This window comes from Nerophis ophidion, linkage group LG28 (genome assembly GCF_033978795.1).
Source record: "Nerophis ophidion isolate RoL-2023_Sa linkage group LG28, RoL_Noph_v1.0, whole genome shotgun sequence".
NCBI lineage: Eukaryota > Metazoa > Chordata > Actinopteri > Syngnathiformes > Syngnathidae > Nerophis > Nerophis ophidion.
This window is the reverse complement of record NC_084638.1, coordinates 17,879,554-17,892,817: the sequence shown is the minus strand read 5'-3', so window position 1 is coordinate 17,892,817 and position 13,264 is coordinate 17,879,554. Positions and strand designations below refer to the sequence as shown.

Sequence of the window (13,264 nt, the reverse complement as noted above, 5' to 3'; positions counted from 1 at the left end):
AGAAATACAAAAGTAGCCTAAGTATGTAGAAGAGTTGGGTGTGAAAAAAGAAATAAATGAGAGGACGTAAATTAAATAACTAAATGTTTTACACACCAGAAAAAATATGCAATTATTAAGTAAATGAGCAGCTTTTTTGTGGTTAAAACCATTTTCATGGCTCCACTTTCGACTTCTTTTCCCTCTTGTTCCTCTCGCTGCGTAGAAGAACAAACGATTAAAGACTAGAATAAATAATTTAGTGGATTGTGTATCAAAGCATAGCATGCAGTCCACAGTACTCTCTGGGACTTCCTCTTTATCTATTGAGGCCATGGGGATTTTTTTAAATCCACAAATTTAAATTTGCAAAATAATTCAGCTAATTTCTCTCACATTTGTTTATTACATAAAGGTCTTGGGACATACATATAAAACAATAACAACACAATCATCATGTTACAAAAGAGAGTAATAAAGATCACTAATAAAATGGTATAGAGACCCAACAAATGATTCATAAAGTTACACATTTGTAGTTACACACACAATTGTATAAAAGACAACTGTTCAAATGATCTATAAAGTAAATAATAATATGCTTCCTGAAGTGGTCCAGAAGATGTTTCAAATGTGAACCAGTACATATGTATATCATATGAAGGTGCTAATCTATGGGATCATTAATAATTAGAAATAATAAGTAATACTTCAATATTTCAAACACCTATAGAAAACACTATTATGAATAAGTCTAAAATGTGTATTGTATGTAAAATATGTATTGTACTGTTTACTCTCACCTTTTCAGTCAAATAGTTCTGGTCATTTTTTAATAAAAGTACACAATGTAGCATATTAATGCATGTACTAGACTGAAAAAAGCACAGATATAAAATGTATAATCTATAAATGTAGAAGCATATCAAAAAGTTGTTGAAAAGTTTGTTACACAAAAAACATTGTCACACATGTTATATGTGCTGATGTTGTTAGAAAGTCAAAATTGAAATTTTATTTCAAAATCCTGCAGTTTGTAAAACTTTTACCACAGATTCAACAGGAACAAGTTTGTTCACTAATGTGCATTCCGGTGTGAACTTTCAAATGTTCCTTCCTTGTAAAAGATAAACCACAGATTGAACACGAAAAAGGTTTTTCACCAGTGTGTGTTCTCATGTGTCTTTTCAAATTCTGACTTTTTGCAAAGCCTTTACTACAGATTGAACATATAAAAGGTTTTTCACCAGTGTGTGTTCTCAAGTGTACTTTCAAATTGTGACTTTCTACAAAACCTTTACCACAAATTAAACAGGAAAACGTTTTTTCACCAGTGTGTATTGTCATGTGTACTTTCAAATGTTCCTTCCTTGTAAAAGATAAGCCACAGATTGAACATGAACAAGGTTTTTCACCAGTGTGTGTTCTCATGTGTTTTTTCAAATGGTTACTTTGTACAAAGCCTTTACCACAGATTGAACAGACAAAAGGTTTTTCACCAGTGTGTTTTCTCATGTGTCTTTTCAAATGGTTACTTTGTACAAATCCTTTACCACAAACTGAACAGACAAAAGGTTTTTCACCAGTGTGTGTTCTCATGTGTACTTTCAAATTGCGACTTTCTCCAAAACATTTACTACAGATTGAACAGGAAAAAGGTTGTTCACCAGTGTGTGTTCCCATGTGCACTTTCAAATGTTCCTTCCTTGTAAAAGATAATCCACAGATAGAACAAGAATAAGGTTTTTCACCAGTGTGTGTTCTCATGTGTACTTTCAAATTGCGACTTTCTACAAAACCTTTACTACAGATTGAACAGGTAAAAGGTTTTTCTCCAGTGTGTGTTCTCATGTGTCTTTTCAGAAGCCAATGGTTTTTAAAGGTTTTGTCACAGTGAGAACACTTGAAGTGAGTGTTGTCAGTGTGACATGTCTTATCATCTTTAGAGTCTTCATCATCAGTGTCAGGAGAGTGTGACGTTGTGTCCTCACTATCTGATAGTGGAGCTAAGAGCTTGTCTGCTTGTGATCCTCCACAGTGGTCTCCATCAGCTTCTGTTGTCATGTGTTGTGTTGAGCTCCCGCTTGGAGGCTCCGCCTCTCTCTTCTCCTCACTTTCACCTTTGACCTCATCACCTTCACTCTTCACAGGGACACCAGCCACTGGCATCTTCTTGACAACAACCTCCTCCAGTTCTTCTAGATGCTCTCCCTGCTGACTGATGCGGTTTTCCTCCTCTTCCTCTTTAATGTGAGGGGTGAGTGGGTCCGCCTCTTCATCTTTAATGTGAGGGCTCAGTGGATCCATCGCTTCCTCTTTAAAATGGGGTGTCAGTGGTTCTTCCGCTTCCTTTGTAAAATGGGAGATCAGTGGGTATTCCTCTTCCTTCTTAATGTGGGAGGGCTGTGGCTCCTCCGTCCACATCCTGAAGCTCCACTTCTGTTGCTCAGTGTGACGATGTTCTTCACAGACCTCTGCAAGACGAACACACCATCTCTGCTCAGACACACAATGCATTCAGTACTTCTACATGCACTTAGGAAAAACAAGTTATCGTATGAACTGTCTTGAAATCTCAGTAACCCCAAACACGCTGCTCTTTACAACATTATTAACAGGAAAAGGAAAAACCAACCAGGACGACAGGACTTTTTACTGTGGATAGACGATATGGTTTAAAATTGATTTTGCGATATATTATTTCATATAGTATTACTACAAACCCTGTTTCAATATAAGTTGGGAAATTGGGTTAAATGTAAATATAAACAGAATACAATGATTTGTAAATAATTTTCAACACAGTCAGTTGAATATGCTAGAAAGACAACATTTTTGATGTTCAAACTGATAAACATTTTTTTTTTTTTTTGCAAATAATCATTGACTTTAGAATTTGATGCCAGCAACACGTGACAAAGAAGTTGGGAAAGGTGGCAATATATACTGATAAAGTTGAGGAATGCTCATCAAACACTAAGTTGAAACATCCCACAGGTGTGCAGGCTAATTGGGAACAGGTGGGTGCCATGATTGGGTATAAAAACGGCTTCCCAAAAAATGCTAAGTCTTTCACAAGAAAGGATGGGGCGAGGTACACCCCTTTGTCCACAACTGCGTGAGCAAATAGTCAAACAGTTTAAGAACAACTTTTCTCTAAGTGCAATTGCATGAAATTTAGGGATTTCATCAAAAGGTTCAGAGAATCTGGAGAAATCACCCCAGGGTAAGCGACATGGCCGGAAACCAACATTGAATGACCGTGACCTTTGATCCCTCAGACAGCACTGTATCAAAAACCGACATCAATCTCTAAACGATATCACCACATGGGCTCAGGAACACTTTAGAAAACCACTGTGACTAAATACAGTTTTTCGCTACATCTGTAAGTGCAAGTTAAGCTCTACTATACAAAGCAAAAGCCATTTATCAACAACATCCAGAAACGCCGCCGGCTTCTCTGGGCCTGAGATCATCTAAGATTGAGTGATGCAAAGTGAAAAAGTGTTCTGTGGTCTGACGAGTCCACATTTTAAATTGTTTTTGGAAATATTTGACATCGTGTCATCCGGACCAAAGGGGAAGCGAACCATCCAGACTGTTTTCGACGCAAAGTTCAAAAGCCAGCATCTGTGATGGTATTGGGGTGCATTAGTGCCCAAAGCATGGGTAACTTACACATCTGTAAATGCACCATTAATGCTGAAAGGTACATACAGGTTTGGAACAACATATGCTGCCATCTAAACGCCGTTTTTTTCATGGACGCCCCTGCTTATTTCAGCAAGACAATGCCAAGCCACATTCAGCACGTGTGACAACAGCGTGGCTTCGTAAAAAAAGAGTGCGGGTACTTTCCTGGCCCGCCTGCAGTCCAGACCTGTCTCCCATCAAAAATGTGTGGCGCATTATGAAGCGTAAAATACAACAGCGGAGACCCCGAACTGTTGAACGACTGAAGCTCTACATAAAACAAGAATGGGAGAGAATTCCACTTTCAAAGCTTCAACAATTAGTTTCCTCATTTCTCAAATGTTTATTGAGTGTTGTTAAAAGATAAGGTGATGTAACACAGTGGTGAACATGCCCCTTCCCCTTTCTAACTAATTTAGCACTTGTTGCAGCCATGAAATTCTAAGTTAATTATTATTTGCAAAAAAAAAAAAAAAGTTTATGAGTTTGAACATCAAATATCTTGTCTTTATAGTGCAATCAATTGAATAAGGGTTGAAAAGGATTTGCAAATCATTGTATTCCGTTTATATTTACATCTAACACAATTTCCCAACTGATATGGAAACGGGGTTTGTAATAGAACCATTTTAAAACAGACCTATTGCCTCCTTGCTTGGCACTCAGCATCAAGGGTTGGGGGTTAAATCACCAAATGATTCCCAAGTGCGGTCTCCGCTGCCTTGACCTCCCAGCGGGGGACCTTGTGGTCGGGTCAAATGCAGTGGATAATTTCACCACACCTAGTGTGTGACTACCGCTGGGACCTTAACTTTTACTTACATAGGGACTGTGAATGATTCCAAAAAGTGCAGTTCCCCTTGAAATTAGAAAATAAAACAACAAGATATCATGTGAAGTGAATTATATTTATATAGCACTTTTCTCTAGTGACTCAAAGCGCTTTACATAGTGAAACCCAATACCTAAGTTACATTTAAAACAATGTGGGTAGCACTGGGAGCAGGTGGGTAAAGTGTCTTGACCAAGGACACAACAGCAGTGACTAGGATGGCAGAAGCTGGGATCGAACCTGGAACCCTCAAGTTGCTGGCATGGCCACTCTACCAACCAAATTCTACTGCCCCAAGTAACAAGAACAGAATATATTAATCATAAAATGCCACAAAGTAAATGTGATGAATTCATCTTAATACTGTCCTTTTGGCTTTCCCTTTTAAAGGGCAAAGTCCTCGCAGGGTCTTTTGTCCTAATGACTGTCTGGTTCAAGTGAGGAGACTATTATTTAGGAAAACAATTTATTTACTAATGGACTAGAATAAGTCACTACAGGTAGCTAAAGTTGGGGTGTAATTAAGATAATGAAGAATGAAAGGATTAAGAAATGTTTAATATAGATTAGAATAGGCCGTGCAACTAATCATATGTCCTGAGTTCCAGTTGAAACTGGGTGCAAGTTCATGCCCACGCACATACACTTTTATCTCCCACATTCTTGCCAACTTTTTACGCGGCATTTTGGCCGAGGTCTGAAGGACAACCCCAGATATTAAGTCGGAGTCCAGGGAGAAAAAAAGCACCAGTCAATATCTCACAGAAGGACCCTTCCTGGTGTTACCTGACGGCACGACCACCAAGCTGCGACACCTAAACAAAGGCTCCTCCATGCTCGTACCACCTGGCTTGGTAAGCTTGTACCCGCCTACCAAGCCAAAGACTTAGGTCCAATGACGAAACAGCGCGTAGCTGCCCCTGAGTAGACCGACACGCAAATACCACATTTTCACTACTCCCCGTTGTCGGTTAAAAACATAGCTATGGGCTGCACTTTGGACACACCTGCTGTAGGCTACGAGGAACTAGCAGCTACACAACAGCTGAGCTAAAACAGCACATTTAAGCATATTAATACGTACACAAAGTCTCCAGAACAGAAATGTGATGAAAGTATCTAGTAATAAACGTGTCCGCAGCGTTCAACTTTCTGAGCCATGAGCTTGACTTCATGAATTATTGTGGCCACTAGGTTAAGTCAAGTTAAAGTTAAAGTACCAATGATTGTCACATACACACTAGGTGTGGTGAAATGTGTCCTCTACATTTGACCCATCCCCTTGATCACCCCGTGGGAAGTGAGGGGAGCAGTGGGCAGCAGTGGTGCCGCGCCCTGGAATAATTTATGGTGATTTAACCTTGTTGTGAAAGATCAAATCAAACAATTGCAAAATAACTGTCATAAGGTTAGTGTTTTTTATATATTTGTGTCAATATGTATAAGCATCCTCAGCCTTCGCGGGAAGGTCTATTCAGGTGTACTGGAGAGGAGTTTATGCCGCATAGTCGAACATCGGATTCAGGAGGAACAGTGTGGTTTTCGTCCTGGTCGTGGAACTGTGGACTAGCTCTATACTCTCAGCAGGGTCCTTGAGGGTACATGGGAGTTTGCCCAACCAGTCTACATGTGCTTTGTGGACTTGGAGAAGGTATTCGGCCGTGTCCCCCGGGAAGTCCTGTGAGGATTGCTCAGAGAGTATGGGGTATCGGACTGTCTGATTGTGGCGGTCCGCTCCCTGTATGATCAGTGTCAGAACTTGGTCCGCATTGCCGGCAGTAAGTCGGACACTTTTCCAGTGAGGGTTGGACTCCGCTAAGGAGGTTCATAACTTCTGTGGACAGAATTTCTAGGCGCAGTCAAGGCGTTGAGGGGATCCGGTTTAGTGGATGCAGGATTAGGTCTCTACTTTTTGCAGATGATGTGGTCCTGATGGTTTCAACTGGCCAGGATCTTCAGCTCTCACTGGATCGGTTTGCAGCCGAGTGTGAAGCGACTGTGATGAGAATCAACACCTCCAAGTCCGAGTCCAAGGTTCTCGTCCGGAAAAGGGTGGAGTTCCCTGCCCCAAGTGGAGGAGTTCAAGTACCTAGGAGTCTTGTTCACGAGTGAGGGAAGAGAGGATTGTGAGTTTGACAGGCGGATCGGTGCGGCGCAGAGCCGAAAGGCAAAGCTCTCATTTTACCGGTCGATCTACGTTCCCATCCTCACCTATGGTCATGAGCTTTGGGTTATGACCGAAAGGACAAGATCACGGGTACAAACGGCCGAAATAAGGCTCTCCTTTAGAGATAGGGTGAGAAGCTCTGTCATCCGGGAGGAGCTCCAAGTAAAGCTGCTGCTCCTCCACATGGAGAGGAGCCAGATGAGGTGGTTCGGGCATTTGGTCAGGATGCCACCCAAACGCCTCCCTAGGGAGGTGTTTAGGGCACGTCCGACCTGTAGAAGGCCACGGGGAAGACCCAGGACACGTTGGGTAGACTATGTCTCCCGGCTGGCCTGGGAATGCCTCGGGAAGAGATGGACGAAGCGGCTGGGGAGAGGAAAGTCTGGGCTTCCCTGCTTAGTCTGCTGCCCCCGTGACCCGACCTCAAATAAGCAGAATGAGATAGATGGATGGATGGATGTGTAACACAACTTGATGTTTCTTGAAACCAGCGTCCAGTAGTTGATATTGACGCTCCTTCTCCTCTTTTGTTGGACAAAATTCCTCCTTGTACTCTGCTGTCGTTTTTTTGTTTTTTTTTTATAACATCACAAATATTTCTTCAACGGCAGCAGTTAGTCGCTGAGTCACCAACACGCACATCATTTTTTTTTGTTTTTTTTTTATAACATCACAAATATTTCTTCAACGGCAGCAGTTAGTCGCTGAGTCACCAACACGCACATCATTTGTAATGTAGACATGTTCACACAATAAAAACACTTTACACTTACATTGGATCTCTGCTTTGATGTGTCGATCACTTCCGCCTCTCTTAGTTAGCAGCTAACAAGCTAAGCTAACAAGCAGTCTCGGCTAGCACGTCAAAGTGCACTCAGACTAATGTATCCGCATACAAACAATTAATAACGACGTTTACTCTGTTAAACGACACACATGTGCACATGTACGTTGTAATTAAGACATAGAAACCATAATAACCAAAACAACGTATTCTCCGCCAGACGCCATCTTGTTTTGTTCTTCCTCCTGTGTGACGTCATCGAAGTGTTCTCCACCGCGGAACATATGTTGGCCAAACACGTGTTTCACTGGGACAATAGTGAGTGGTGCACTTTTCCTTCGCACTGCCACAGAACAAAAGAAAAAGTCCCATTTAAGAGTTGCTGGTGTAACAATAAGAATAATATATTCCACTCCTCTCTTCTACACGCAGCTTATGAGGTAATATAAATTTAATTTTTTTATATTGTTTCTGTTATTTACCTGATATGTTGTTCGAAGCTAACGTGCTAGCGTTAGCCCGCTAGCAGGCCTTTGTAGCAAATGCTAGCGTTTTTTTAGGAGTGTATTTTATATGTTCTCTATGAGAATTATATTGACTTATTTAATACTTTAACTGTTTTTTGTTCTATATTACAGTCACGCTTAACATCATTAAATATTTGTCACTAGAAAGGAACGAACATCTCATAATTTAAGTCTGGAATCAGTCACATGGTATAATAATAATACATGTTAAGATTGTATATATCCACGCTCTTACTCAGTGACTGTGTTATAGAAGTAGAATGTTGTAGCGCATGTTATCCCCTTGAGGGCGCTCTGGAACTGTGTAGTGTTTAACACAGAAGCAGTTGTGTGTTCAAAAGAAGAAGAGAATAAAAGTCTCCTCGGTGAGAGGACGTTGATGTTCAAGACTCGTTGAAAGTGTCGTTCATGTGCACGCATAAAGAACTCTGTTAAGCTCAAACACCTTAACAGGTTATGGGCCCAGCAACCCAAATAACGCCAGGAACTGCAGCAACCCCAGGAACCGCAGTAATTCCAGGAACCGCAGTGATTCCAACCAACTCAAGCAAACAAGGCAAGGTAGCGTTGAGTCGACGCACGGACACAGAAGCCAAGGAAGTTTGCAGGTGTGGACTTGAGCTAACAGAGGAGAACTACTTGACCAAGGATAAAGGTAATGCAAACGTGAAGTATTACACGGAGCATTAAAGGGACTTTAGCCAATGAAGTAGCGTGTACTCTCGAAGAAGAAGTAACCGCGGCAAAGGTTGAGCTAATTAGCATAGCACAGTGCTAAAGTGCGGAGCTTAAACAAAAATTGCGACTCGTACTACTGGAGCAGTATCCCCGCAACTGTACTTCGATGGATCCGAAAGCAAGTATGACCTTTGGGAAGCAAGGTTTTTGGGACACTTACATATTTTAAAGTTGAAAGACACTGTTCTAAATGAACCAGTTGGAGAAGAGCAAGCAGCAGTGGACAGAATAAAGAATCCAGACTGCTATGCAGAGCTCATAAGGTTGATCGATGATAAAAGCCTGTCTTTAATTAGACATGATGCTACATACGATGGAAGGAAAGCACTGAAAATGCTGAGGGAGCACTACTCAGGAAAAAGCAAGCCACGAATAATCAACTTGTACACGTCCTTGACAAAACTACGGAAAGCAGATAGAGAGTCGACTACGGACTACATTATCAGAGCAGAAAACCTGATTATAGCACTTCGTGATGCCGGTGAGACTCTCAGTGATAGTCTGATCATAGCCATGATTCTTGGAGGACTTCCTGACGCTTACAAGCCATTAGCTGTACATGTAACACAAAACGAAGACAATGTGACATTTACAGATTTCAAAAGGAGATTACGTATTTACGAAGAGTCAGAGAAAATTAGTACTGCTGAGCCAACAGACAATGTGATGAAAATGTTCACAAAACAGGATAGAAATATCCAGAAGACGTACACCAGCAGCACTCAAAGTAGAAGTGGAGATGAAGATCTGACATGTTTCAAATGTGGATTAAAAGGACACAGAGCAAGAAATTGTATCCGAAAAGTGTGGTGCAACTTTTGTAAGAGCAACACACACCAAGAAACCATATGCAAAAAGAAAGATAAACGAGACAATGTCAAAAAGGTTACTGATGAACATTCCAGTGATTACCTCTTCAAAGCAGCACAAGAAGAAAGTGAGTCAGCACCCAAAATAAAGATGAAAGGCATTATGGTGGATGCAGGAGCGACATCCCACATTGTAAATGATGTGAATAACTTTACAAGCTTTGACAACACTTTTCAGCCAGAGACTCATTCAGTGGAACTAGCTGATGGGACAAGATGCAGTGGAATGGCCCAAGGAAGAGGAACAGCTACGATACATCTAATGGATAGCAATGGACGACAGCACAGGGCACAACTACAAAACGCTCTGTACATGCCCTCCTATCCCCACAACATCTTTTCAGTGGCGAGAGCAGCCGACGGAGGAGCAACCATAACTTTCAAGAAAGGACAGAGCCACATGATCACTAAAGATGGTAACAGATTTAAAATACACGAACATGAGAAGCTGTATTATCTACCAACTGTTGATGCGAATGAAGATCAGTGTAAAGTTTGTCATGACGTACAAACATGGCACGAGATTCTAGGACACTGCAACTATGACGATGTAATCAAACTCCAAACTGTGGTCAAAGGTATGGTAATTAAGGGAAATGTTAAGCCGGATCAGATGTGTGACATATGTACAAAAGGCAAGTTTACCCAAACGAGAAATAGGGAGCTAGATGCTAAAGCAAATAAACCCCTGGAGTTAATCCATACAGACCTAGCAGGACCAATGAAAACTGAGAGCATAAAAGGACACAAATACGCACAATGTTTCACAGATGACTATTCAGGTGCTGTATTAGTATATTTCCTTAAGTCAAAAAGTGATACAGTTACTGCAACAGAAAAGTTCTTAGCAGATGTAGCACCCTTTGGAGATGTAAAGTGTATACGTTCAGACAACGGCACTGAGTTTACAAACAGAGAGTTCCAAATGTTACTAACAAAGAACAAAATAAGACATGAGACGTCAGCGCCTTATTCGCCACACCAAAATGGCACAGCAGAGAGAGGATGGCGAACACTGTTTGAAATGGCTAGATGCTTACTGATAGAAAGCAAACTACCAAACTATTTGTGGAACTATGCCATTCAAACAGCAGCTCATGTTAGAAACAGGTGTTACAATAGAAAACAGCATATGAGTTACTTTCAGGAAAAGTACCAAATGTGTCACGAATGCAAAAATTTGGGTCTACATGTTTTAGTTACAAACAAGAAAAAGGAAAACTAGACTCAAAAAGTGAACAGGGCATTTTCATAGGATATGATAAAAACAGCCCAGCATTCCTTGTATATTATCCAGAAATGGAAAAAGTCCAAAAGATCAGATTGGTGAAATTCGCAACCAAAACAAGTGTAGAGAGAGAGACACAAACTTTAGAGCCATACGCAGGACATGACATTGGAAACAGAGACAATGCAGTCTGTGACAGTGACCAGAAGGATGAGGACAGAGTTCAACCTGAAAACAAAACTGAGGATTTAAATGAGCAGGAAGATGTGGAACAGTCAGCGGCAAATGCCGAAACAGAAATCAGAAAGAATCCATTCAGAGTAAAACAAAAGCCATCTTATTTACAAGATTATGAGACTGATGATTCATTGGACAGATTACAAACATGCGTTGATTTCTGTTATCGAGCAGTTTGTGACATTCCAGAAACTTATCAGGAAGCCGTGTTATCATCCGAGTCAATGCACTGGAAAAACGCCATCAATGAGGAGATGAAGTCACTAATGGAAAATGACACATTCCAGTTGACTGACTTACCACCAGGTAAACGAGCTTTAAAAGCTAAGTGGGTTTATGCACTCAAAACAGACATAGATGGATCTAATACATTTAAGGCAAGATTTGTTGCTAAAGGATACGACCAGAGAGCAGGAACTGATTACGACGAGACGTTTTCACCGACAGCTGACATGTTAAGTGTAAGAATTCTCATGCAGAAGGCGGCACAGGAGGACTTAATCCTACATCAGATGGACGTGAAGACCGCGTATCTACACGCACCCATCGACTGCGAAATCTATTTAGAACAACCACAAGGTTACGAGAAAAACTCTAACACTGGTGAAAAACTGGTATGTAAACTAAACAAATCATTGTATGGACTCAAACAGTCGGGCAGAAACTGGAATACAGTGCTACACACTCATTTATGTGAAAATGACTTTGTGCAAAATGATGCAGATCATTGTGTATATACAAGAGAAAAATATGGTCAAAAGGTAATTCTTATTATTTGGGTAGATGACCTTATTTTAGCTACCTCAAGTGAAAAATCAATGCAGGATGTAAAAAGAATGTTAACTCAGAGATTCAAAATGAAGGATTTGGGAACCCTAAAACATTTCTTAGGAATAGACTTTGAACAAACACATGGACTAGTCAAAATGTCACAAGACAGATATCTGAAAAAGGTTTTACAGAGGTTTGATATGGAAAATTGTAAACCAAGAGAAACTCCTTGTGAACCAAAACTTGATTATGCAGAAAATGTTGAAAAGTTGAAACAACCAAGACAGTACAGAGAAGCAGTGGGAAGTTTAATTTACTTATCAACATGCACTCGACCTGACATAAGCTTTGTTGTGAGTAAACTATCTCAACACTTTAATGAACCTACTATGGAACATTGGAATACAGTGAAACATGTATTCAGATACCTAAAAGGTACATCAGAACAAGGACTTAACTTCAAGAAGAATGTAACTGAAAGACTCGGTCTGACAGTTTACTGTGATGCAAGTTGGGCATCAAATGAAACAGACAGACGTAGCACATCAGGCTATTGTGCAACTTTGTGTGGAGGCACTTCATTCATTTCATGGAAGACAAGAAAACAACCAACAGTAGCCCTTTCTACTTGTGAAGCAGAATACATTTCTTTAGCTTCAGCTATACAGGAGTGTCTTTACATTGAACAGCTACTAAAAGGACTTGATAACTATCAATATGTTAAAACAAAAGTGTACGAAGACAATCAGGGTACGATTGCACTCACTAAAAATCCTGTTAACAGACAAAGATGCAAACACATTGATGTGAAATACCACTTCATAAGAGACATTGTTGCTACTGGTAGGGTAATACTGGAATATTGTCCTACAGAACAAATGGTTGCTGATATTCTGACAAAACCAGCTACTAAACAGAAGTTGAAATGTTTCTCACAGAATATGTTTGGCATGTTGGGATGAAGACTTGAAGGATAAATCCTAACAAAACAGGATGATGGAAAATGTTCTTAAAATATTGTTTAACACAGTGAGCTAATAGCGAGTGGGGGTGTTAAGATTGTATATATCCACGCTCTTACTCAGTGACTGTGTTATAGAAGTAGGATGTTGTAGCGCATGTTATCCCCTTGAGGGCGCTCTGGAACTGTGTAGTGTTTAACACAGAAGCAGTTGTGTGTTCAACAGAAGAAGAGAATAAAAGTCTCCTCGGTGAGAGGACGTTGATGTTCAAGACTCGTTGAAAGTGTCGTTCATGTGCACGCATAAAGAACTCTGTTAAGCTCAAACACCTTAACAATACATTTTAATTGGTACAACGCCTTTCAGTGTACTCGAAGACGCTTTACATGATAAAAAATTAAAATGATTATTAAGCCAAAGGGAATAAGCTGTAGGAAATTAGGGCGAATTTAGTGTTGATGTGATGTTGCCAAT

At 40.5% G+C, this 13,264-nt stretch overlaps 1 protein-coding gene across 2 annotated transcripts; it reads right to left on the bottom strand.

Moving 5' to 3' along the window:
* Positions 1 to 365: 365 nt before the first annotated feature.
* LOC133545450 (gastrula zinc finger protein XlCGF28.1-like) lies at positions 366 to 7,726 on the bottom strand. Of its 2 annotated transcripts, none has more exons than XM_061891061.1 (2): positions 7,448 to 7,726; positions 366 to 2,475 (listed from the first exon to the last, which is right to left on the bottom strand). In XM_061891061.1, exon 2 carries the CDS (start codon positions 2,401 to 2,403, stop codon positions 1,036 to 1,038), a length of 1,368 nt encoding a protein of 455 aa, XP_061747045.1. In that variant the 5' UTR covers positions 2,404 to 2,475; positions 7,448 to 7,726; the 3' UTR covers positions 366 to 1,035. The 2 variants fall into 2 exon arrangements, with proteins under 2 accessions (XP_061747045.1, XP_061747044.1); XM_061891060.1 differs by having other exon boundaries at positions 366 to 2,453.
* Positions 7,727 to 13,264: the final 5,538 nt, after the last annotated feature.